Raw genomic sequence first — 23,755 nt, 5'->3', positions numbered from 1 at the left:
TCATTAACATTTTATATATCAAGGCCACTCCCAGTCTCGTATTTTTTCAGTTTAGGCTTTATATTAAAAAAATAAGGCGATGACCTTAAGTGAACTGTAACTATACAATACAAAGCCAGGACCTTCAAACAATCACAAACGATTCTATGGATCTGTTGAGCTCTCCAAAGTACAGCAGGCATATTGTGGAGCTGTCTGATGACAGCGACTCCTCTGAGTCTCCGAAGGGCAATCGATTCTCTGATACTATAATACCCAGTACAGGCCAGGATGTGGATCCTATATACCATGATTCAGACAACAGATATCATGATACAGAGGGTATATATCATGACAAGCAGCTTTATAATGATAATGACAAGGAGTCAGCGTGTCACGGTCAGGAACCGAATTTTGGTGACGCGTTTGACTCTGCACCTATGATGGATAATACGCCATCTAATAGGAGTAATAGGAGGAGGCCTCTTGCTCTTATAACTAATACTGCCAATCATCGTAATTTCAACTCTATACTGAAGTTCTGGGAGTCAATGGGGAACAATGAGAGTGGGAATAACACTCTGAAACATAAGAGCTCATTGCAGTCATTACGGAGCTCAAAAAAGTCCAAATTGCTACCCCGTATACATAACTCTACCCCTAAAGAACCATTGAACATATCAGCCCCAATTCCCGATGATATATCGAGGGAGAAACTACGGACTAAGCTTAGAAACTCGTCGCCATTGATTTCTTTATCCGCTAAATACCCGGAACCTAGTCACCAACCTCACGTTATTGACCAGCTGTTAGAATTGTGCGATATTCATGTTGTGATGACTTCCAAGGATAAGCCTATGCTGGGTTTATATAACCAGGAAACTGATCAATATACTCCAATTTCCCCTCGATTATGGCGTATTACTACTGAGAAATTAGGCAGTTTTATTCATAAGAGATGCGAAATCCCCGTTACGGATAATTTTACCGGAAGCAAAAGCAAAAGCACCCAACTTCTGCAACAAGTAACCGCACTTCGGTTCTGTACAAGTTTACAAGGCTTTCCCAAGTTGTTGCAGTCCTACGTTATTAAAGAGAACTCCAGTTTTTATTTGGTACTAATCATGCAGGACCATGGAACACCACTAGAAATTGATGAGAAACTGTCCTGGGAATCGCGGTTCCTAATCTTGACCAAAGTTGTCGACATACTAGCAAATGCAGAGCAGAAATGTAAATTTGAACACAGAAACCTGATTACAGAAAATATCATTGTCAATTCATCAGTATCGTCGGTAGTACTATCAGGAATCAGTCATTCGAGAATGGACATTGGTAATAGGACTTCTTGTTCTCCCTTGACCCACCTGCATTTCAAGAATACTAGCGAACGTGAGACACATAACTCGGTAGCCCAGCAACTACAAGGTAATTGGTCAGATTACAAACCGTATACAAATATCCTCTGGATACTGTCCTTGATCAACACACTATTAAACACAAGTGCCCCTCCAAAGGACAAGCACAAGGAGAAGTTACAAATAATGGCAAGAAGACTCGCATCAAAGAGATTATTCAACAGAATCAAAAGCTGTACAGAACTACAACGAAGCCTAACGAAACAGGCACCCTGAATGCCATTGAAAGATACAGCTTTCTGTTCATCACTATATAAATTAAATACAATGTAAAGCACTCGCAATATATATTCCTTTTCAGTTATAATCATGTCTAACTATCCTTTGTATGAACAACTATTATTCAGCTCATCGCTTTTTAAAGAGCACCATTTTTTTTTTCACCGAATCCACAACAAATGCTATAATTTAGGTATATTGCATTATAAACATTACTGAAATAAGTCATAACGCCTATATATTTCAAGTTATAACTGTGAATTGGTTAAGGTTTCGTGTATATTATTGTCAATTATGCGTGTGGTTAAGTTTCCGTGGTTTTCCCATCAGGAGGAGTCCAGAAACTACGAAATATACACGGTTGACGTTAGCCCCGATGGGAAACGTGTTGCTACTGGTGGTCTAGACGGTAAAATTAGGATATGGTCTGTGGAAAGCATTGTTCAAGTGGCACAAATGGTGGGCAAGGACCCAGCTTCGGAGATAAACGACGACATGAAGAGACCCTTGGCCAGCATGAGCAGACATACAGGTTCGGTCACGTGCGTTAAGTTCTCTCCTGATGGTAAATATCTGGCCAGTGGTTCTGATGATAGAATCCTACTGATATGGAGTATGGATGACGAGCATAACGGGCCTATTTTTGGGTCGGAGAATGATAAGGAGCACTGGACGGTACGAAAGCGTTTAGTTGCACATGACAACGATATTCAGGATATATGTTGGGCACCGGATTCCAGTATTCTCGTAACAGTTGGTCTGGATAGATCTGTCATCGTATGGAATGGACTGAATTTTGAGAGGCTTAAAAGGTTTGATGTCCATCAATCATTAGTGAAAGGTGTCATTTTTGATCCAGCTAATAAATACTTCGCGACGGCATCAGATGACCGTACTATGCGGATATTCAGATATCACAAAACTGGTGAAGTATCATTTACCATTGAACAGGTTATCATGGAACCATTTATTGGCTCTCCACTTACGACATATTTCAGAAGACTTTCTTGGTCTCCTGACGGCCAACATATAGCGGTACCGAATGCCACAAATGGGCCAGTCAGTTCAGTAGCCATCGTAAATAGAGGTACTTGGGACTCGAACATCAGTTTGATTGGTCATGAGGCGCCAACTGAAGTAGCTAGATTTAATCCTCGTCTATTTAAATCAACCCAGATAGACAAGGAAAATAGTTCATCTTCAAACTCTTCCAAAAGCACAAAAGATAATAAAAAGTTGGATACAATTGTTGCTACTGCTGGACAAGATAAGACCTTGGTACTGTGGATCACGAGTAATCCGAAGCCAATATTTATTGCATATGACATAGCACAGAAATCAATTACAGATATGGCTTGGAATCCAAATGGTAATATACTTTTTGCAACATCATTGGATTCATCCATAGCTATTTTCTTATTTGAAAATGATGAATTAGGACATGCAATTCCACTAGAGGGTAATGTCACACAACTACATAGATATGGTGTTGATAAAGATTCTTTTGATTTACCTGAGAGTGTTAACCAGCTAATTCTTGAGGACAAATTCGCTAAAAAGGAAAGCGATTTCCTAATTCCAAAGGATTCCAATCTAGAGAAGCGTTTAGATCCGATATATAATAATAACTCTGGCCACAAGAACAGTAACAATATCAATATTAAAACTTCTAGCACCGTATCTGCAGGCAGAACTGAAGGGAAGGAGAAAGGTCTTGATGCCAGAAGAAATGAGAAAGTTAATATTTTAATTCCAAAAAGGAAAAAAGATTTAAAACTGAATAAGGCTGTTGTTAAAGATGGTAAAAAAAGAGTCATGCCTACACTGATTTCAACAACTTCAACAACGCCTAGTTTCCATCAATCAAAAGACCTTGGTTCTAAAGGAAAGGTATCGAAATCCATCAATAGCAAACCGTCCTCAAAAGCTGATTTTGCTGGGAGACTGAGTACATCATCCATCCCTATACCGAGACTAGGGATTCATACCTTAGTAATGGGTGTTAAAGAAAGAGGTGCGGATAAATTTTTAAGAACAAACGAAACCAAAGCAGAGGATTCTGATTTTGGTGAAAATACTGAAAATACTGACTCAATTGAAAATGGAGAGGAATTCAAAGAAGAATTTAGGATGACTCTTAATAGTAGATTAACCGAAGAGAAAGTAGCATCAGATGAGCCGTATTTAAGGTATCTTGAATACACTGGCGTTATTCCCGATACAGATGCTGTATTAATGGAATGTGGATCCATTGAGGACTTCTTCACGTTAGAAATAAGAAACGGTGTTGAAAGGGCTATTCAATTTGATACTGATGCACTGTATGATAATCCAACTAGGATACTTGGCTATTATAAAGGAAAACGTACTATGGAAATTTTTATTCCAGGTGTAATTATATCAGGTGTAGGATCTCCAGCTCATAAGTACTGGAGTTTGGCTACTGCTGATGGATATTTGTATCTTTTCACGTATAATGGTCAACAGAGAATTCCACGCATCAGTTTGGGGCATAAAGTAGTAAAACAAATAGCAGAAGGTGATTTCTTGATTGTGCTCACTGAAAGAGGTTTATTTTATATGTGGAATGTGGTTACATTAGAATGCGTATTGAAAAATATTCCTATTCTTCCAATTATTAATAGTGAACCAGTTCAAGGAAATAGAGTTCGGATATCGAAAAGTATTCAAAACTTTGGGCTTGATCCAATAAACTTGACAATTTGGGTGGCATTGAATAATAAACAGAAATATACTTGGCTTTCAAGACTGGGATGTTGGTCTGATGACTTAGCTAACAACTTGAATGAAACTAATGCTAAGCAGGTCACAATCTTCACAAAACCTTAGGGTGTTAATAAAAAAATTATTGTAATATTATATGGTTTGTTATCATACAGTTTAAATATAGATATATATTATTTAGATATAGAATTTAGAACCCAAATGGATTAGATGCAGTTGCATTGAATAAGTTAGCTTGCCTTTGTTGTGATTGAGCTTGTTGTGGGCCGTTGCCGAATCCAAATCCTGTAGGTTGATTTTGTAGTGGTGGTTGTTGTTGCTGAGGCTGCGTTATAAATGTGCTTTGCATTCCTTGAGTAATATTCTGGACACCATTGTTGAAAGCTCCCATAGCTGGTACTACAGGTTGTTGCATTGCATTGCCAGTAAATTGATTGATTGGTTGTTGCATAGCTCCTCCAGTAAATTGGTTCATTGGTGGCTGCATTGGTTGCATAGCTCCTCCAGTAAATTGGTTCATAGGTTGTTGCATAGGTTGCATAGCTCCTCCAGTAAATTGGCTCATTGGTTGCTGCATAGGTTGCATAGCTCCTCCAGTAAATTGGTTAGTTGGTAATCCACCAGTACGCTGTAATTGCATACCGAATTGAGATTGAGGTTGGAAGCCACCAGTGACCTGTGAACCCATGTTAGGAATAACACCACCGGTTGACTGGAGTCCAAAAGTATTTGGAGGCATTGAACTAGCCATTGGTTGTGTGCCAAAACTAGTTTGAGGCATAGCACCGCCTGTTATTTGAGCACCAAAACTAGTTTGAGGCATAGCACCGCCTGTTATTTGAGCACCAAAACTAGTTTGAGGCATAGCACCGCCTGTTATTTGAGCACCAAAACTAGTTTGAGGCATAGCACCTCCTGTTATTTGAGCACCAAAACTAGTTTGAGGCATAGCTCCACCAGTTAATTGGGATCCGAAGCTTGTTAGAGGTAAGGCTCCGCCAGTATTAACTGGCATCAATCCAGTTGCAGTTTTTTGTACTGGAAGAACGGAACCAGCTGGAGGAAGATTGAAACTTGTCCTTGGCAATGCTCCACCAGTGGTTTGAAGTGGTACTAGCCCACCTGTTCTTTGTAATGGTAGTGCGCCACCTGTCAACTGCGCACCAAAGGTCGTGGTAGGAATCAAACCTCCAGTTGAATGAGAGCCAAAAGTTGTCATGGGGATAGTCATGCCACCTGTTCTTTGCATGGGCATTAGCCCACCGGTGGCAATTGGCATCATAACAAAACCTGTTGTCATAGGCAATATATTGTTACCACCAGTTTTAAATGGATCCAAAGGTACTAACGTTGTGTTGCCAGTAACTGCGGGTTTCAGTGCTGCCTGATTTGAAGCTCCGGTCTTCACTGGTTCTAAACTACCTAATTGAGGCTCTGGAACGGTTTCTTTCTTCAAAGCTTCTGCCTTCTTTGGTTCCAATGGTTGAAGATCAATTAAATCTTGCATAGAGCCAGTGAATTCAGTTTTCTTTTGAACAGAATTGGTGGCGGAAGTTGCAGCAGGCTTAGCTGTCCATGCATCATCATCATGACCAACAGGAGGAGCTTGTTGTGTCGACTGCATTGGTTGAGCTGCTGGTGCTTGAGGTAAGAGTTGCTGAGGTAATTCACCTGCATGTGCTGTTGCATTGATTTTTAAGGAGCCATCAGCTTCACTGAACATATTAGCAGCCCCTGTTGGAGTGCCTTGAAGGGGTTCTCTGTTGAATTTCTTATCTAGGACCTTCATAATACGGACAATATCACCCTCACGAACACCTAAGGTTCTTAACATTGGCGGATTTATGTCAGGTTGCATATCTTCAGTGATTTTCTCTCTATCAAAGTTGATTGTGTATCTTTGACAGTTATTAATATCAACACCGGAGCTTAGGAAGAATTCAAACCAATCATAGTCTGACTTTCCACTAGAAGAAACAGCACCACCGCCGGACTGTGGTCTAGGAGGCTTGATAGGAGGTAAGTCCTTTTCTTGTAATCTGCTTCTTTCTTGGTCAAGAAGTTCTCTTGCCTTCTTCAGTTCAGCAATTTCTCTCTCTCTTAGCTTCCTTTCATAATCTCTTTCTTCTTGCTCTCTTCTTCTTCTTCTATCACCATCACTTTCTTTAGAATCAGATTTCTTACCCTTGAACTTTCCTAGACTGAAACCAGTTACTCTTTCAACGTATATAATATCCTCATCCGATAGCTTTTCAGCAGCAACAGCAATTTTAACACCATTCGCTTTGTGCAAGTGGATCTTACCATCTGCACAGCCAATAAATTGGGCCTCCACCTTAAATGTACCAGTTCTATCTACCCATAATCTTGACTTTTTTGGATTTGGATATTCCTTCCTGGCACTAGCTGAGGACGATCTCTTTCTTCTTCCTGTCAGAGAGTCCATTCTACTTCTACCTTTGCTCTTGGAACCATCTTGGTGAGCGTCATGTTTCCAGTCGTCATCGTCATCCAAATCACGTGTCTTGGAGGATTTTGGAGATTTCGTGGTAAACTTCTTAATGGAGTTCAACAGTCCACTACTCTCCTTTGATTTCGAGAATTCGATGAATTGAGCAGGAACAAGACCAGTCTTACCATTAGAAATCAATTCCACCATCCACCATTCTTTAGATTTTTTATCATTAATAACATAAACTGCGTCACCCTGCCTAATTGTTAACTCATCAGGAGATTCGGCCTCAAAATCATATAATACAACACCTCTTTTAGAGGACTTAGTTGCCATCTCAACTTCTCTAAGACCAGGATCACGTTGGGCACCTTTGAATTCTCCAACTATGGCCATGATCTCGCTACAAGTATCATTATTACCAGTATGTAGTTCGAAGCTCTTATAAGGGTCTTTGAATTCTAAAAACATATGCTTTTTCTCATTATCATATGAGATTAACTTGTCAATAGTCCATTCCTGCGAAGACCCTTTGTTAGGGGTGAAGATAATCTTATTGTTACCTATGGAGAGTTTACCCTTATGTTTTTTACGACCTTCGACTTCAGAAACAGTCCAAGTGTGCACTTCATCGTCATAATTATCGTATTTTGCAGCTCTTTCTCTCTCGCCCCTGCTCCTATCTCTATCTCTATCTCTGCGATCATCTGCACCTTCATAGTCGTCGTAATTCATTCTGGACCTGGCCCTATCTCTGCTAGAATCTGGCATATCTGATGTTGGTCTTGTAGGTTTAGGAGGTGGAGCCTCTTCTTCTTCATCGCTGAAATACTGTTGTTGCTCTGGTTGTTTAGGAGGCATAGGTGGAGGAACGTCGTCTTCCTCAGGAGCAGGAGTCATTTTACTCCTATCGGCATGCTGTGGAGGTGGTGCGAAAGCAGTTGCAGGTGTAGCAACTGGTGGTGCTATAGGGACTGCAGCTGGTGCAGGTGCAGGTGCTGAGCCAGTAGCCATTGAAGCTGGAACTGCTCCAGCAGTAGCGCCAGCTGACTCGACATAGTTCCCTGGAACAAAACCCACATCTCCACTTGTTTGAGACCTAACTAACATCCAGTCCGGGTCTTTATCGTCAAATACGTCAAACATTTCATTCTCTTTGAATACTAATTCTTCGTCTGGATTCTGTGCCTGATCGAAATCATACAGAGCTTTGACGGTGGAGATTACAGGTGCTTCCTCAATATAGTTAGAAGGAACCAACCCTTGGGGTTCCTCCACATCTGATCCGATAACCCTCTTCTTGACCGTCCACCAGTCATCCACATCAGACTTCTGCAACAAATATAACAAATCATCCTCCTGAATCTCAAGCTCTTCTGGTGTTTGGGGCTCGTACGAGTACACAGCCTTGTACACACCTAGAAAAACCGTCATAATATAGGTATATCCTTTTTGTCGTTTTCTTTGTAGTTAAGTATTTTTAGGGGTAAAAAGTAACACAATTTCCCTCAACTTTAAAATCAACAAAACAATAACCTATTAGTTTTTATTCTACCAATTGTGAGATCTATGTTAGTAAAATTTGTATCCTTCTCCCCAGTTCTCTATCCAATTGTCCAATGATAAAATTAACGCTTTTTGTAACTCAATTCTTCACCTATATTTAATGGATCTTTCTCCAGGAAAATAGGATAATTATAACAAATAACAACTGTCTCTGCTAATATCAATGTCGCCCAAAAGAAAAAAGAAGATCTACTCTCCTCCCAATGAATAGAGTTAATCGATCAGTAAGATTCACTATATCGAATTTTTTTTGTTAATGGGCTTTCATCAACTTGGAACCTTTTTTTTTTATCAGCAGTTTTCCTCCCCCCTTGGGTATGTCGTTATTAGTTACATAACTCGTGATTATGATATGCTATACTTATATATCTTATTTATTACAGAAAGTTGAGCGACTGTTTCCATCATTGCTTGCAGTTGTGTCTCCTTAGCGACTTCATCCTGCTGGGTCCAATAAAACGGGCTCTGCAGCGCTTGCATACCACTACTTTTCGCACATGGCTCGATGTGGGCGTCGCGACCTTTGCAGCTACGGTGGATTCCGACGTATTTGTTGGGGTGGTCGTGGTCGTGGCTGTTGTCGTGGCTACGGTCGCGGCCGAATCTGTGGCTGTTGCATTATTGGGTTGTGCTTCTGATGATTTCTTCTGAGGTTTAGCCATCAATCCGAAGTGCGTATCCGCCAGAAACGTGTCATAGGCTCGCAGAGAGTTCCCACACTCGATCTTCTTATGGAAATACCGCGCAAAGTCCGCACTGGACAACGTCTCGAGCTGCTGCCTGGGTACGTACCCGCCCAATAGATTATGGTCCAGATCATACGTCATCTCCGTGATCTCCTTCATGTCTACCTTCCCACCAAGACTCCCGTGTATATTTATCCTGTTCTTGTTGTTCCGGTACAGGTCTTCACTCTGCGGCTCCAGATTCTCCCGCCTATTCTTCACCAACTCAACCAGCTCTCCGTCACTGAAATTCACCTGGTGCGACCGGTCCAGCGACGCAAGCCCAGCTAGCGCCCCATAATAATCCAACTTCTTCTCAATCATTCTCTCAAGTGCTTAGTAATAATATTAGCTCTGTCTTATCATATCAAACCATCTCCTCCCAAATGTATAAGTTTGCTGCTATTAAAAACAAAAATTGCTTTTTTTTGGGGTTTTTTTTTGTTTGTATCTCATATTGGTCACGTGTTGTTATCGTATATATAGATGTTATATGTTAGTTTTAATGAGTATTATGAACATATTATATGATTATTGGGTGTTCTAATTGGTATCTTTTAGAAGACGTATGGTATGAATATGTAAGGACAGTGTTTGCAGTACTTGTCCCAGTCCTTTCCGTACTTCTTCTTGCATTTTGCGTTGTCTCTGGCGGCTCTGTGGACGAGGACAACGAAGAAGAAGATTGGGAAGAACCAAGGGAAGATGGAGTTGAAGCCGCAGGTGAGGGCCCAGACGAGGGACTGTGTCCAGTCGGCGGTGTAGTGGATCTTTCTGGCCCAGGTATACCACCCGTCGATGAGCAAGTAGGAGCCGTTTTCGGTGACCATGTATTTTGGGTCATGGAGGTTTTGGTATGTGAAGTAAGGGAATGTCTTTCTGATCGACTTGTCGCCAGCCATGTGTTTTCTGAAGGCGTTCTTTTGGGCGTTGGCGGTGTCGAAGACGTAGTATGCGAAGCACAGAACTGCGTACAGGGACAAGCTGTAGGCCCAGGACCAATTGTATTCGGACGGGTCGTGGTAGTACAAGTACAACGTACAGTGGCAGTAAGTGTAAGGGACACCTGCGATGTTCCAGAAGATCAGCATGAAACCGAACTTCTCGTAGGCCATGTCCCACGTTGGAACAATCAATTCCTCACCCTTGGCACAGGCGTTAGCGTATAGCCAGTGTGCGAGCATGCACACTCCCAGAGGCAAAGTCACGTATCCGTACTGTTCCAATTGCTTCAAACAAGCCCCCAAAGTAAGGAAGAAGAGAGTAAACCATGGAAGCCTGACCTCGAAGAACATCTTCAGATCCAGGATACCCCAACGTGGGTTTAAGGGAGCGCCCAGGAAGAAGTCGTACAGGTGGTTCCCGGTCATTCTGTGGTAGTCCTTGGTCACAAACAGAGTCCAGATGTACAGCACGATGGAGAACGTGAAACCGGAGATGATGGCACAGGTCATGATCTGCCCGAATATGTCCAGGATCGTGTACAGCTTGAAAATCCCTGAGAAATGCAGACCTAAGATCAAGGCCGTAGATGTGTACAATGACCACATGGCATTACAGTAGTATGGCAACTGCTTGTTCTTCAAATGGGTCAATGGCTGGCCTTTGGTCCACACACCAGGCAAGGTGTAGTAGAACACAATCTGGAATGCCCAGAAAGTCAAGAAGATGGTCCATGCATACTTATCAGGAATACCGTGGTCCAGAAACAATTGGTAAAGATGTTTCACGAATTGAGTCCAACTCTCACCTTCAGCAGGCAACGCCACAGAACCATCATAGAACTCAGCACTCAACCACATGTAGTACATAAGCAGTGGGAACCCAATCAACATCCCAAGAACACCAGCTGTACCTCCAAACTCCCATTCTATCTCTTCAGGCTTCAAATACTTACCTTGAGGCAAGAAATTCTTCTGGCTCATGTTTACGTTGCTTCTTTTTTTTTACTAATGATACTAAAGCATTTTTTTTTTGACTAATTGATTTTATATCATATGTTTATATATTATATTGACATCTCGTTTAACAAAGAATCAGGGAACATTTGTCGTTAATTTAATAAATAATAAAAAATTTAAATCAAAATACGAGCAATCCTTCAGAACATCCCGCACAATTTTAAAAATGTGTCAATTTTTAGATCTTTAGATTGATCTACGGACCTTATCTCTAACCCACTCGCCACGGCTGTTTCTAGCCACTGGTGCTCTTTTCTTTCCCTCCATCCCCATCCCCCCATTGTTCCCTATTCACGTGCTAATTCAAGCTGACGTAATTCTTTACACACTAAAATGAGTAAGCTGCACTAGTGGAGTAAGCAGTATCTACACATCGTGAGTAAGCACTACTACACATCATGAGTAAGCAGTTCCTTGATGCTTACTCATATTCTATACTTGATAACGCGCTTCTACACTTTTCTGAGTAAGCGCTTCTATACTTTTTACCCGCTTTTTATACATAAATTGTTATTTCTCGGACTGGGAATTAACACACAAATACTATAGTTTAATAATGAAATACTTAATACCACTATAAATTGCTGTTTCTACTGGACGCAACATTGTATCTTCTACTGCCACTCCTCCTTTTTGGGAGTGGGTGGGACAGAATATTTCCGAATAGGGTAATACTTTTCCAAAAGAGGAAACTTTTTCGACCTTGTTCTTTACCCTTCCGCTTCTTCTCAAATAGCCCAAGCCCATAATCTAAAGTATATTATATTTTATTTGTTCTTTAGAGTTGACTATAAATGCTTTTAAAATTGATCTTTGTAAGGTTATATTCAAGAGAAACACTTAAGGGTAAAATACTTTAAAAAAGAATTAATTAAAGAAATGACTGCTACAAATAAACAAACTGCGTCTGCTATCATCAAGTTCTTAGAGACTGTTGTCGAGAAGAAAGAGGTTTCTGAGGACTATCTGGACTCTTTGAACGTTGCCATTGACTGTATTGCTGAATCATTTGAAATTGAGAGAGATGAAGTAGCTAATGTCTTGAAGGAGGCCGGTCTACAATCTTCTCTGCCTGAATACTTGTCCCAAGGTGGCAACGAGGAGGCGTGCAAGACAGAAGACGTCAAGGTGAACATCCCGGTAGAGGACGCTGCTCTAAAGGAGAAAGCTGAAGCACTAAAACTTGAAGGTAACAAAGCTGTGGCCTCCAAGAACTACGCACTAGCCATTACCAAGTACACCGAGGCTATCGAAGTGCTTCCTACCAACGCCATCTACTACGCCAACAGGGCCGCTGCTCACTCTTCCTTGAAACAGTACGATGAGGCTATTGCTGATGCAGAGAAGGCCATTGAGATTGACCCTAACTATTCCAAGGGTTACTCTAGACTAGGGTTCGCTAAGTACGCTCAGAACAAGCCAGAGGAGGCCTTGGAAGCTTACAAGAAGGTTATGGACCTAGAAGGCGACAAGGCTACCGATATCATGAAGAGAGACTATGAGACCGCCAAGAAGAAGGTCGAGCAATCCCTGAATCTGGAGAAGTCTGCCGGCGGTAAGGACAGCGGTGCTGGCGCTGGTGCTGGAGCCGGCGCTGGTGGGTTTGATTTCGCCTCTATGTTGGGCGGCGGTCTAAGTGGTTTGATGAACAACCCTCAGATCATGCAAGCTGCTCAACAAATGATGAGCAACCCAGATGCCTTGCAACAGATGCAATCCATGATGCAAGACCCAAGCATTAGACAGATGGCCGAGAACTTCACCTCCGGTGGCGGTACCCCAAACATGGACGACCTAATGAACAACCCAGCTATCAGAAACATGGCTGGTAGTATGTTCGGTGGTGCTGGTGCTGGTGCTCCAGGTGCTCCAGGTGCCACAGATGCTGAACCAAAGGGTGAAATCGATGAAAAATAAGTATAATAACTTGCCAATAGATAAAATGTTTTTTGTTAGGTAAAAAGTATTAAAATTTTTAATTATTTTAGCTTTATATGTTAGTGTATAGCATGAAATTTGTATAATAAACTCCGAATTATAGGCATAAATATACTATGAAATTAGTTTCCTAATAGTTTATTATATTTACTATTTATGAATGACGTCATCTCATCGCATTTTTTTATTGTGAAAAAAAAATTTTGGAAAACAGTGAAAAAGCTTGAAGTAGTGGCTACACAAATGATGACTTAATGTTTTATATTGCCAGAATACATACGTATTGAGTATTGATAGGTTGAAGTTGAGATGGCTAAGGGTAAGAATAAGACACATGAAGGACGGAGCACACGTTCTGGTGGTTCCAATGGGCATCATAGTCGAAAGAACCACCGTCACATGGAAATGAAGCATGATGGTGGTGATAAGCAGAGTTTTCCTGTTAAGCTTGGTATGTGGGATTTTGATCATTGTGACCCCAAGAGATGCAGTGGTAAGAAACTGGAAAGACTTGGTTTGATTAAATCGTTACGAGTTGGGCAAAAGTTCCAAGGTATTGTGGTATCACCAAATGGTAAAGGTGTTGTCTGTCCCAATGACAGAGAGATCGTCGAGGAACATGGTGCTTCTGTGGTAGAGTGTTCGTGGGCACGGTTGGATGAGGTTCCTTTCAACAAGATTGGAGGTAAACATGAGAGATTATTGCCGTACTTGGTTGCGGCCAACCAAGTCAACTATGGTAGACCTTGGAGACTGAACTGTGTAGAAGCGCTAGCTGCCTGTTTTGCTATCGTAGGTCGTATGGATCTTGCTACTGAACTTCTCTCGCACTTTTCTTGGGGTTTAGGGTTCTTAGAACTAAATAAAGATCTTCTTGAAATTTACCAGCAATGCACTGATGCTGAATCAGTCAAAAAGGCTGAAGAAGAATGGCTGGCCCAGATTGACCAAGAGGTACAGGAACGTAAACAACAAGCACAAAGCGAAGATATTTGGATGATGGGTAATACAAATCGTTACGGTTCTGGACTTCCTCCCTCTGATAGCGAAGAATATGAATCTGAGGAAGAAGAAGAAGAAGAAGAAGAAGGAAGGGTCAATAAAAGCCAAAATATTAAGTATGACAACTTAGGAAATGTAATTGAAGAGAGTGAAGACGATGCTAAACCAGTGAGGTATGATAATTTAGGAAATATAATAGAGAGTAGCGAGGAAGACGAAGACGAGGAAGACGAAGAGGACGAGGAAGAAGAGGAGGAATACGACGCCTTAGGAAATGTCATCAAAAAGGTCAATGGAATCAGAATATGACGTGCAATATTAAATATATTATATGTTTATTAGGTCATTTGAAAAATTTCGTATAAGAATATTTTAGCATAATATATAATTTTAAATGTATTAGTTAAGGTCCGAAATATTAAATTTTAAGGGATATAGTGTTTTCGTTATTGACTGGGAAACGAACTCTCAATGTCAAAGCCCATTACCAGAATGATGGAAATATGTCAGATATTGCTGATGAGGTAGATGATGAGGATATTGGGAGTCAGGGCCCAACAAATTTTGCTCCGTCCCCCGAATTTTTATGGTTATGTCAAGAATTATTTGCGAAAGTTGACTATGTCCATTTTGAAAAGGTGAATAACCTGTTAAATAAACCCATAACTGCCAGATATTTTGAGATAATAGATGAATTCGTTAAGCTTTGGAGAGTTACTGTTGGTAATGATTTCTATCCTGCAGTGAGATTAATTTTACCGTATAGAGATCGAAGAATTTTCAATATCAAGGACTATACATTGATCAAGGCAATCTGTACTTATTTGAAACTACCAAAAAACTCAAATACAGAGAAGCATCTAATTAACTGGAAACAGGATGCTGGAAGAAGTGTTAAGTTGTCAAAGTACTGTGTTGATGAAATTAAAAAACGTCGAAGTGAACCGCATGTCGAGTCAGGGCAACGGATAACTATTGATGAATTGAATCAGTTGCTGGATAAGCTTACAATAGAACGCTCTTCTCAAGGTAGAAGTTTCAAAAACTTGGCCAATTCAGAAATATTTAAGAGATGTTTCGAAACAATGACATATTTGGAATTACAGTACTTCTTTGATATTCTTTTGAAAAACAGACCAATTGGTGGCCATGAACATAAATTACTGAATTGCTGGCACCCGGATGCTCAGGACTACTTAAGTGTTGTGTCTGATCTACATACTGTAACAAAGAGATTGTGGGATCCCTCTAAACGTCTAGGTAATAAGGATTTGAAAATCAATATAGGGATGGCCTTTACTCCACAACTTGCAAAAAAGGTGAACGTTTCATATGAGAAGATATGCAAGAAGTTGAACTATGATTTCTTTATTGAGGAGAAAATGGATGGAGAAAGAATTCAATTACATTACCTGAACTTTGGTAAAGAAATAAAGTTCTTTAGTAGAAGAGCTACAGATTACACTTACTTGTATGGTGATAATATGGAGGCAGGAACTCTAGCTAAATACCTAAAACTACAAGAAAATGTAAAAGATTGTGTTCTAGATTGTGAAGTAGTCACCTATGATTCCAACAATGGCTATATTCTACCATTTGGAATGGTTAAAAGCAGTGCCAAAAATGCATTGTCAAAAGACAATATCTCCTCTAAAGGGTTTTATCCGTTATTAATGGTTTTTGATCTTCTTTATCTAAATGGATCTTCTCTGATCGATCTTCCATATTTTGAAAGAAAAAAGTATCTTGAGGCTGTTTTAACCCAGACTCCTCATAGAATTGAAATAATTCGATCAGTCCGTGCCAATAATGAGGATATGATAAAAAAATCTCTCGCTAAGGCCCTTTCTGTTGGTTCTGAAGGTGTAATCTTGAAAAATTATAGTTGTAGGTACTACATCGGAAGCAGAAATGACGACTGGATTAAAATAAAACCCGAGTATCTTGAGCAGTTTGGAGAGAATATGGACCTAGTTCTCATGGGTAGAGATCCAGCGAAAAAGGATTCTCTAATGCTAGGACTAGTTGATTTTGGAGATGAAAATGATAATGAACCAATACTTCTGAACTCTCAAAGCTCAGATGAAAATAGCCATCATAGAAAAGTAAAAGGATTTATCTCATTATGTATTATTGCAAATGGTATATCGAATGATGAATATAGGGAGATTGAAAGGAAAACCAAGAACCAATGGAATGATAGCGAGAAAGTCCCACCACCAGAGTACTTGAAATTTGGTAGTAAAATTCCTGCACAATGGATAGATCCAAAAAAGTCACTAGTCTTAGAAATAAAGGCACGTTCGTTAGATAATACTGAAACAAGCAAAAAGAAATTTGCTGCGGGTTGTACGCTATTCGGTGGTTACTGTAGACAAATAAGAGATGATAAAGATTGGACATCATGTTATACCTGGAGGGAATTTAGTGCTGCCAAACTTGATCGAACATGGAAACCTAAAGGTAATGATACAGTAAAAAAGATTATTAAAAAGAAAAGAAAAAAGCTTACCGTTCTGTCCTCTATAAATTCGACTCTAAATCAACTCAATAATATTGATTTTAAGTCTAGTATATTCGAGGATCTACATTTCTACGTGATGACTGACTATTTTGACTATAAAAATAAAAAGCGGTTAAAGAAGACCGATATACAGAGGATGATTGCTATTAATGGCGGAACATTGGTGCAAAATATTATTTCAACTAAATATGACAAAGGGAGACTGCGTATCCTAAGTTCTAAGAATACTATAGAATGTGAATCCTTAATTTCTCGAGGATATGATATTATAAGCCCTGAATGGGTAGTAGATTGTACAAGGTTGTCAAAACTCCTAAAACTAGAGCCCAAGTATGCATTTGATGTTTCCAAGCATCTTATGGAAATATCAATGAAAAGGGTTGATGATTATGGAGATAGTTTAGAACAGGATATTGATGAATACAGGCTGAAATATCTACTAGATACTAATATCGGACGCTCTAGACCAACTGTTGATATATTAGAGTTTGATGAAGAACTCAGAAATATTCCTAGCTTTTTGTTTCATGGAAGGAATGTATATTTCGTTGATCAAACTAATAGATCTGACGACCTGAAATATAGGTATCTTTTATATGGAGGTAATATTGTAACCAATTTCGAGAATTCAAATTTGATTGTTACCAAACGGCGTTTAAGAAATGAAAATAATGAAATTAGGGAGAGCATATCTTCAAGTGTTCTGAAACAAGAGCACCCACCACGCATCCCAGACTTGGTTGACGAAAAATGGATCCTGGACTCTATATCTGAACATGCTCAGATTGCAGAAGATGGTTACCGAATTTACTAAAAAATCCTTATCGAAGTATTATAAATTTATATTCCTAATTAATGATGTAGTGTACAAAATTATGCATATTTAATTATCTTAGCCCATACAGCACTGTTTAGTAAGACGATTTCTTTTAGTTGTGATTGAAAAAAAAGGCCTTTATAACCTTATGAAGTCAATCTCTATTGAGTATCATCCTCATCTTGCTTACTTTCTGAAGTGTCGTCCTCTTGCTCATCAGCCTTGTTCTTGTGCTTTCTTCTTCTTCTTTTCTTTGATGAATCTTGTTCCTCCCCATTCTGTTCAGAATTTTTGGTGGATTTTTCGATATTGTCAGTCTTCTTCTTCTTCTTCATACTTAGAGGATTTGGCTGTTTTGGTCCGATTTTTCTCTTCTTTGCTGCAGATTTTTCACTTTGGTTCTCCTCAGATTCATCTTTGACACCAGCATATTTAGGATCATTTAGACCTTTGAATAGTTTCGCCTCTTCTTCCTTCTCACTTACTTTAGCACTAGCATCACTTAATGGTTCCATAATCATAACTGATCTAGAAATGTGCAGCAGTGGAACACCTGGTACTTTCCTCAGAAGCCTCCTAATCTCGACATCCTGGCAGGCCACCACATATCTATGTTTATTCTTCCCCTTAATATTAACAACACTTTGAATACACTCTTTAGGACTCACAGCATCACTGGGCATATGACCACAACGACGTCTCTCGAATTGTTTACCAAGATCAATGGCATGTTCATTCTTAGTTTGGTAAAGAGCCTGCATACAGCATTGTGTAATCATCGGCTTCACCTCAGCCTGTAGAGTACGTTTCAAAGCCTTCACTAAATCATACTTGGATTGCTCACTATCAAACACTATCTGATCATCAAGCAGCACTTGGTATGGCTCACGAAACTTGAAAGTATGATTGTATACTAACAGCTGCTTTCTGTAGGATTTAGCTCTCTTCTGACGCATTATTCGTTTAAATCTGTACTTATTCTCTAGATGTATATAACTATCTAATTGGCGAACCTTAGCTCTAAGTTTATAAAATGTTTATAGCTAATTTTTTAAATCGATGAGATGCTCATCGCAAATTTTTTAAGTTATTAAATTTCTAAATTTTTTTTTTTCAACTTTTTTGCAAAATTTCAAATTGCCCTTTTTTATAACGGCAGAGCTTAGAAAACGCCGCACAACGTAAATAGCCATCAAATGGTTTCTTTAGCTATATATAATCAGGAAATGTATACCAATAGTTAACCATTCCTTCATCAGAAGAAGCATTTGAAGCGGCTTATTCATAAGTCCAGAAGTCTGTTAGGTTTTGGCCTGCACCGTTAAATGCTAATCTGTTAGGTGTTTCAGCGGGGACCTGCCCCAGAGTTCCATTTGTAGCGAAATGCAATATCTTCTTCTTTAGAACTTCTGAAGAGACGATTGTGTTATCCAGGTGGAATTGACTCTTGTATTCGGGTTGCAGAGACAAGAAATATGCTATTATACCGGCCACATGAGGGGAGGCCATAGATGTTCCTGAGAGACTATAACTGGCGTTTTGTGCTCCTATATATGTCGACATGACGTTTACACCTGGAGCGAATATATCAACACATCTGCCATAGTTGGAGAAAAATGCAACATCTTCACTTAGTGTCGATGCACCTACAGTTAATGGCCTCCATGCAGAAGCCGGTGACGAATTGCATGCATCATCGCTTTCGTTACCAGCTGCCACGGCATAGTTCACTCCTGAAGCAACCGCAGCATCCATTGCTTTGTTAAGTACATAAGATTTCCATGCTCCTAGGGACATATTTGCCGCTGCTCCTTTAAAATTCTTGCGCTTCTTTAAAAAATCGCGGTAGGCCTCTACAGTATATTCTACTCCTCGAATAACATCGGACATGGAGCCACTTCCATCAGAACGAAGAACTTTCACTGCGATCACCTCTGCTTTCTTAGCAACACCGTAGTGCTTTGAAGCAATAGTTCCAGCACAATGTGTACCATGTCCATTCAGATCCTCATCGTTATCATTTTCAACAATTGTCTTACCCCAGCTGGCTCTTCCTTCAAAATCCTCATGGTCAATGTAAATACCTGTGTCTACCACAAAAGTAACTGTGTCACTCCCTGCTTGATCATCATATTTATAGAATCTCTTCCCTAAGATGGGTAATCTCTCCCTCTGAGATATCCGCGCTAACCCCCAGGGAACCTTCTTTTGTTCTTGAAACTCATCAGCTTTCACAATGGAGTCATGCTCTATGATCTCAACAATTGGGCTTTTGCTAATGAGTTCTACTGTTTGTTCAGTAAAATAACCCACATATCCAGAGATCAATCCACCAATGTTGAACTCGTGTTGAATACCAATACCTCTTGTCAATAAGTCATTATATTGTGTAGGCGTAAAAAATTCATCGTTATATAACTTTACAGTTCTATCATTCACAGAATTAACTAATGCCATGTGATCATTAATCAACGATTTGCTAAACCCTTCCTTAAACAGGATGATGTACCTGTTTGGAATGACCCTTTCCATCTTACTTTGGTCGAAGTATAGATTAACTCTAGGAATGCTACTCTCTCCTACCTCTCCGTCATTCCATAGCCATCCAAACATACGCTGCATTAAACTGTCGTCGAGATTTAATGGTATATCACGATTTAGTTCCGGCAGCAGGGCACCATTTACCGACACTGTCAGTATTGCTGTGCTGATGATATTTCTCAGTTTCATTGTTAATACTAAATTTTACAATACGATAGTACTTACTTAATACATATACCTGTCTTCCTGCTGCAGATAATAAGTATGCCTGTAATAAAATGGTAAATCTAAAAGATGTCTGCTCCCTTTTTACTTTCCTGCTATTACATTTCGGAGTGACGTTATTAGGGATGACTCAGGTGACTAATCATCAACACATTCTTTTAGTATTATAGCTGTAATATTACGTTTTATATAATCTATTTATACAAGTCTTTTTAATAGTTATGTACCCTTTTCATAAATCATTGATAGATTTCTTCAACAAAGTACAGAACTTGTAGTAAGTCCACAGCCAGAATAGTGAGAAAGATACAAAGCCGATGGCACAGTTCAAGATAACCCAAAGGTCTGGATATCTTGGAGGTACTTCAACAAAGAAGTCAACATAATGGAAGACAAACATTCCAATATAGGAAGATACAATGATTAGTTTCCAGAAGATGCTGTGTGGTAAGAGGCTTCTACGTCTATAGTTCTCACGTACGCTACTTATTGATGGACCTGGAGTTAGAACTTTAGGCAAAAATCTTGGCGTAATAAAACTAAAGTTTCCAATCAGCCAATTACTGAGGAAAAAACACACGAAATACTGCAGCTCAAGGCCTTCTCTTTTCAATAGTGGCCATAGAGTGAAGAGACCGACATTGTTGATCCAACTCACCATTGATAAAACGTTCCAATCCCTAGATGTGAATAGAAGTGTAATTGGTAGCAAAGGCACTAGAATAGTTTTTTCGTGAACTTGGAAACTGAATAGATAGAAGGACATAGACGAGGCGGCCAAGGCATATGGAAGCAGATGTTTTCTTGGATAGAGCATGATCAGAATCATGGCAGGTAAAAACCCGGCCACAGTTAATACAAGGGAGTAAAATCTCAATTCTTCGTTTGTGAATAATACTTTGAATTTGACAACTGTGTTTACCACACACCAGAAATTTGCGACCTTATCTTCAAAGATTCCTCTGCCGAAGGGGAAGATTCTTGTGACAGACTGCAGAATTCCCTCAATACCACCAGTAATGTAGAATGGTACATATAGAGCTAGCAATGAGACACTAGTAGCTATGGAGATAGAGAAAAACCTTGGAATATTAAAGCTGGGGAAAAATAGAGATCTCCCAAGCAGGTACGCAAAGAAAATTGGAGCGTAATATAGTGACATCTGCTTAAAACATATGGATAGAACAAAGCATACAGCTGCAGGAGCATAGAATTCATCGAGGAGGTTGTTAATAGCATACACTGTGAAACCCAACATCACGGAATTGTATTGAAAATGACCGTGGTCGATAAGCATCAGCGATGGTTGGAACAGGATTGCGGCGGCAGCGATGAATTGGCCAATTGGTGACTGGTTACGGCGCCTTCCTACCCATTTCGTGAAATATACCACCGCAGGCATATACAACAAAGCCTCACTCAGAAGCACAGTGAAACGCATGTAATTCTTTAGACCTTGGGACTCATATCCACGTGATTTATCTAACTCAAACCATTCTGGACTAAAGAAGGACCCTAACTTGCCCAGCAAGTACGAATGGTAAGCGGTCAATGGTGGGTAATCCAACCCCCAATACTGCAGGTCGTACCAATACCATTTAGAGACAGGCAGATGCTGTGTGATCTCCATCCAGTGTCTCTGTGCTTCGAAATCCCCATGTAACGGCGGGTCATTGTGACCAGAGTATGGCCCCAGACCAATAGCGCACCTAATAATCAACGCAAACATGATAATAATCCACTCAGTCAACCACTGACTACCCGCAGGTCTAAACGGAAACAGGAAATCGTAAATTGGAGACCCATAGAACGATTCATCGTACTCCTCATTGCTACAGGGGTCCTGGCCCTTGTCCTCGACTTTGTCCTCGATCTCGTCCTGGACTCTTTTCTTCTCTACAGATTTGCCCATGCTTCCTGGATACCAAATACTGTTCTGGCGTATAGAATGAATAACGCTGTCCTTTCAAATCGATGCTCCAATTGGGTTTGTAACTAATTAATTGCTTTGGCTCAGCTCATTGGGGCCTTTTTAAAAAAAAAAAAATAAAGGCGAAAATCCGAATTTTAAGCCAAGGGGGAGTCAAGAAGTAGGCCAAGAGATTAGATGATAGAAGAGGCCTTTGTAGTTTTTAAAGGCCTTCTGTGGTTGTAGAAGCATAAACTCGAGTGTACTAGTTTAATAAAGGGTAAAGGACATGATTTCTAGGAAGAAGAACATACTGAAGGTGATAATATTGGGTGATTCCGGTGTTGGGAAGACGTCATTGATGCATAGGTATGTGAATGACAAGTATTCTCAGCAGTATAAGGCCACTATTGGTGCTGATTTCCTTACTAAGGAGGTGGAGTTAGATGGAGATAAAGTTGCTACTATGCAGGTATGGGATACTGCTGGACAGGAGAGGTTTCAGTCTCTTGGGGTCGCATTTTACCGTGGTGCTGACTGTTGCGTTTTGGTATATGATGTCACAAATGCTAAATCTTTTGAGAACATCAAATCTTGGAAGGATGAGTTCTTGGTACATGCCAATGTCTCTACTCCGGAGACTTTCCCATTCGTGATATTAGGTAATAAAGTTGATGTCGAGGACTCGAAGAGAGTGGTAAGTGAGAAGGCAGCACAGGAATTGGCTAAATCACTGGGAGACATTCCATTGTTCTTGACCAGTGCGAAGAATGCGATAAATGTTGACACAGCTTTTGAAGAGATTGCAAAGAATGCGTTGCAACAAAACCAAAACGATGCTAGTGCCTTCGAAGATGATTTTAATGATGCTATAAATATCCAGCTTGATGGAGAACCAAGCTCCTGTAGTTGTTAAAAAAGAAGATAAATAAGGGAGCCAGACAAAACTAAAATAAAATATAAGTTATCTCTAGTAAAAGCTTTGATTGAATTTTGGGGGGAGGGGGTTAAAGAGAAGGAAGAAACCAACAACTAAAAATTGTTAAATCAAACATTGTTAAAATCTTATTCCCTATTTTACATTTTTTTTTTTGTTGGCGTGCAGTATCATGTTGTTATTTTTTTCATTATTAAATGTGTTTACTAAGCAGTATGCAATTGTTATCCATACCTTTCTCTTCCATTCAGTGTATCTATATTACCTTTATAAGAAGAATATAATAATAATAAACTCATTTTATATTATTACTTATTTTCGTATTCACGAAGAATACAACCTTCGTATTATACAAAATGAACAATAAAATCATTTCCTCAATGTTAATGGCAATTATGCGGCCGATTATGATTTTATTATAGTTGCATCCTTAGGGCTGGCACCATTATTGTCGGACAATGAACGTGTCTGTCTCTGTGCATCTGGAGGAATAGAGAAGCATAATTTTTGTTCTCATTCTCTATTCTTTCCGGTAATCTTATATTTTTGTCATAACTTTTTATTCTATTATTTAGTCCTATTCGTTGGTTTAATATGTTCGAAATAATGGACTCAATACTTTAAGCAAAACAATCCAATGGTAAAACAAGATCTAAAACTAATACTATTCAGGTTAATGAGTTATATAGATAGAGTTATCTATTTATTATTGTACAGAATTTATAAGGATATATATGGTATATAGACCGTAATATTTATGCTTGATTAGTGGGTTTAGATATATTGAGATATTTCAT

At 39.6% G+C, this 23,755-nt stretch overlaps 12 protein-coding genes across 12 annotated transcripts; 6 read left to right on the top strand and 6 right to left on the bottom strand.

Annotated features, from left to right (window-relative positions):
* Nucleotides 1–146: 146 nt before the first annotated feature.
* On the top strand, nucleotides 147–1,613 carry ALK2 (protein kinase ALK2; the record flags this gene model as incomplete). Its single annotated transcript, XM_071050404.1, has 1 exon — nucleotides 147–1,613. The coding sequence occupies one exon, from the start codon at nucleotides 147–149 to the stop codon at nucleotides 1,611–1,613; it is 1,467 nt and encodes a 488-aa protein (XP_070908650.1).
* Nucleotides 1,614–1,910: 297 nt separating this feature from the next.
* Nucleotides 1,911–4,466, top strand: HIR1 (Hir1p; the record flags this gene model as incomplete). Its single annotated transcript, XM_071050403.1, has 1 exon — nucleotides 1,911–4,466. One exon carries the CDS (start codon nucleotides 1,911–1,913, stop codon nucleotides 4,464–4,466), a length of 2,556 nt encoding a protein of 851 aa, XP_070908649.1.
* Nucleotides 4,467–4,551: 85 nt separating this feature from the next.
* Nucleotides 4,552–8,247, bottom strand: SLA1 (cytoskeletal protein-binding protein SLA1; the record flags this gene model as incomplete). Its single annotated transcript, XM_071050402.1, has 1 exon — nucleotides 4,552–8,247. The coding sequence occupies one exon, from the start codon at nucleotides 8,245–8,247 to the stop codon at nucleotides 4,552–4,554; it is 3,696 nt and encodes a 1,231-aa protein (XP_070908648.1).
* Nucleotides 8,248–8,783: 536 nt separating this feature from the next.
* LDB7 (Ldb7p) lies at nucleotides 8,784–9,428 on the bottom strand (the record flags this gene model as incomplete). Its single annotated transcript, XM_071050401.1, has 1 exon — nucleotides 8,784–9,428. The coding sequence occupies one exon, from the start codon at nucleotides 9,426–9,428 to the stop codon at nucleotides 8,784–8,786; it is 645 nt and encodes a 214-aa protein (XP_070908647.1).
* Nucleotides 9,429–9,661: 233 nt separating this feature from the next.
* On the bottom strand, nucleotides 9,662–11,029 carry RNJ42_00230 (Delta(24(24(1)))-sterol reductase ERG4; the record flags this gene model as incomplete). Its single annotated transcript, XM_071050400.1, has 1 exon — nucleotides 9,662–11,029. The coding sequence occupies one exon, from the start codon at nucleotides 11,027–11,029 to the stop codon at nucleotides 9,662–9,664; it is 1,368 nt and encodes a 455-aa protein (XP_070908646.1).
* A 915-nt stretch (nucleotides 11,030–11,944) lies between these two features.
* SGT2 (Sgt2p) lies at nucleotides 11,945–12,982 on the top strand (the record flags this gene model as incomplete). The annotated part of the gene is made up of 1 exon (XM_071050399.1): nucleotides 11,945–12,982. One exon carries the CDS (start codon nucleotides 11,945–11,947, stop codon nucleotides 12,980–12,982), a length of 1,038 nt encoding a protein of 345 aa, XP_070908645.1.
* A 330-nt stretch (nucleotides 12,983–13,312) lies between these two features.
* TSR3 (ribosome biogenesis protein TSR3) lies at nucleotides 13,313–14,314 on the top strand (the record flags this gene model as incomplete). Its single annotated transcript, XM_071050398.1, has 1 exon — nucleotides 13,313–14,314. The coding sequence occupies one exon, from the start codon at nucleotides 13,313–13,315 to the stop codon at nucleotides 14,312–14,314; it is 1,002 nt and encodes a 333-aa protein (XP_070908644.1).
* Nucleotides 14,315–14,508: 194 nt separating this feature from the next.
* Nucleotides 14,509–17,343, top strand: DNL4 (DNA ligase (ATP) DNL4; the record flags this gene model as incomplete). Its single annotated transcript, XM_071050397.1, has 1 exon — nucleotides 14,509–17,343. One exon carries the CDS (start codon nucleotides 14,509–14,511, stop codon nucleotides 17,341–17,343), a length of 2,835 nt encoding a protein of 944 aa, XP_070908643.1.
* Nucleotides 17,344–17,507: 164 nt separating this feature from the next.
* UTP23 (rRNA-binding ribosome biosynthesis protein UTP23) lies at nucleotides 17,508–18,302 on the bottom strand (the record flags this gene model as incomplete). The annotated part of the gene is made up of 1 exon (XM_071050396.1): nucleotides 17,508–18,302. The coding sequence occupies one exon, from the start codon at nucleotides 18,300–18,302 to the stop codon at nucleotides 17,508–17,510; it is 795 nt and encodes a 264-aa protein (XP_070908642.1).
* Nucleotides 18,303–18,624: 322 nt separating this feature from the next.
* Nucleotides 18,625–20,076, bottom strand: YSP3 (putative subtilisin-like protease YSP3; the record flags this gene model as incomplete). The annotated part of the gene is made up of 1 exon (XM_071050395.1): nucleotides 18,625–20,076. One exon carries the CDS (start codon nucleotides 20,074–20,076, stop codon nucleotides 18,625–18,627), a length of 1,452 nt encoding a protein of 483 aa, XP_070908641.1.
* Nucleotides 20,077–20,344: 268 nt separating this feature from the next.
* On the bottom strand, nucleotides 20,345–22,024 carry ALG6 (dolichyl-P-Glc:Man(9)GlcNAc(2)-PP-dolichol alpha-1,3-glucosyltransferase; the record flags this gene model as incomplete). The annotated part of the gene is made up of 1 exon (XM_071050394.1): nucleotides 20,345–22,024. The coding sequence occupies one exon, from the start codon at nucleotides 22,022–22,024 to the stop codon at nucleotides 20,345–20,347; it is 1,680 nt and encodes a 559-aa protein (XP_070908640.1).
* Nucleotides 22,025–22,310: 286 nt separating this feature from the next.
* Nucleotides 22,311–22,937, top strand: YPT7 (Rab family GTPase YPT7; the record flags this gene model as incomplete). The annotated part of the gene is made up of 1 exon (XM_071050393.1): nucleotides 22,311–22,937. One exon carries the CDS (start codon nucleotides 22,311–22,313, stop codon nucleotides 22,935–22,937), a length of 627 nt encoding a protein of 208 aa, XP_070908639.1.
* Between the last annotated feature and the right edge of the window lie 818 nt (nucleotides 22,938–23,755).

The sequence above is a fragment of the Nakaseomyces bracarensis genome, assembly GCF_045282275.1.
Source record: "Nakaseomyces bracarensis strain CBM3 chromosome Unknown Scaff2_0, whole genome shotgun sequence".
NCBI classification, from domain to species: Eukaryota; Fungi; Ascomycota; class Saccharomycetes; order Saccharomycetales; family Saccharomycetaceae; genus Nakaseomyces; species Nakaseomyces bracarensis.
The sequence above is the reverse complement of the archived record's forward strand: the minus strand, read 5'-3'. Positions and strand labels throughout refer to the sequence as shown.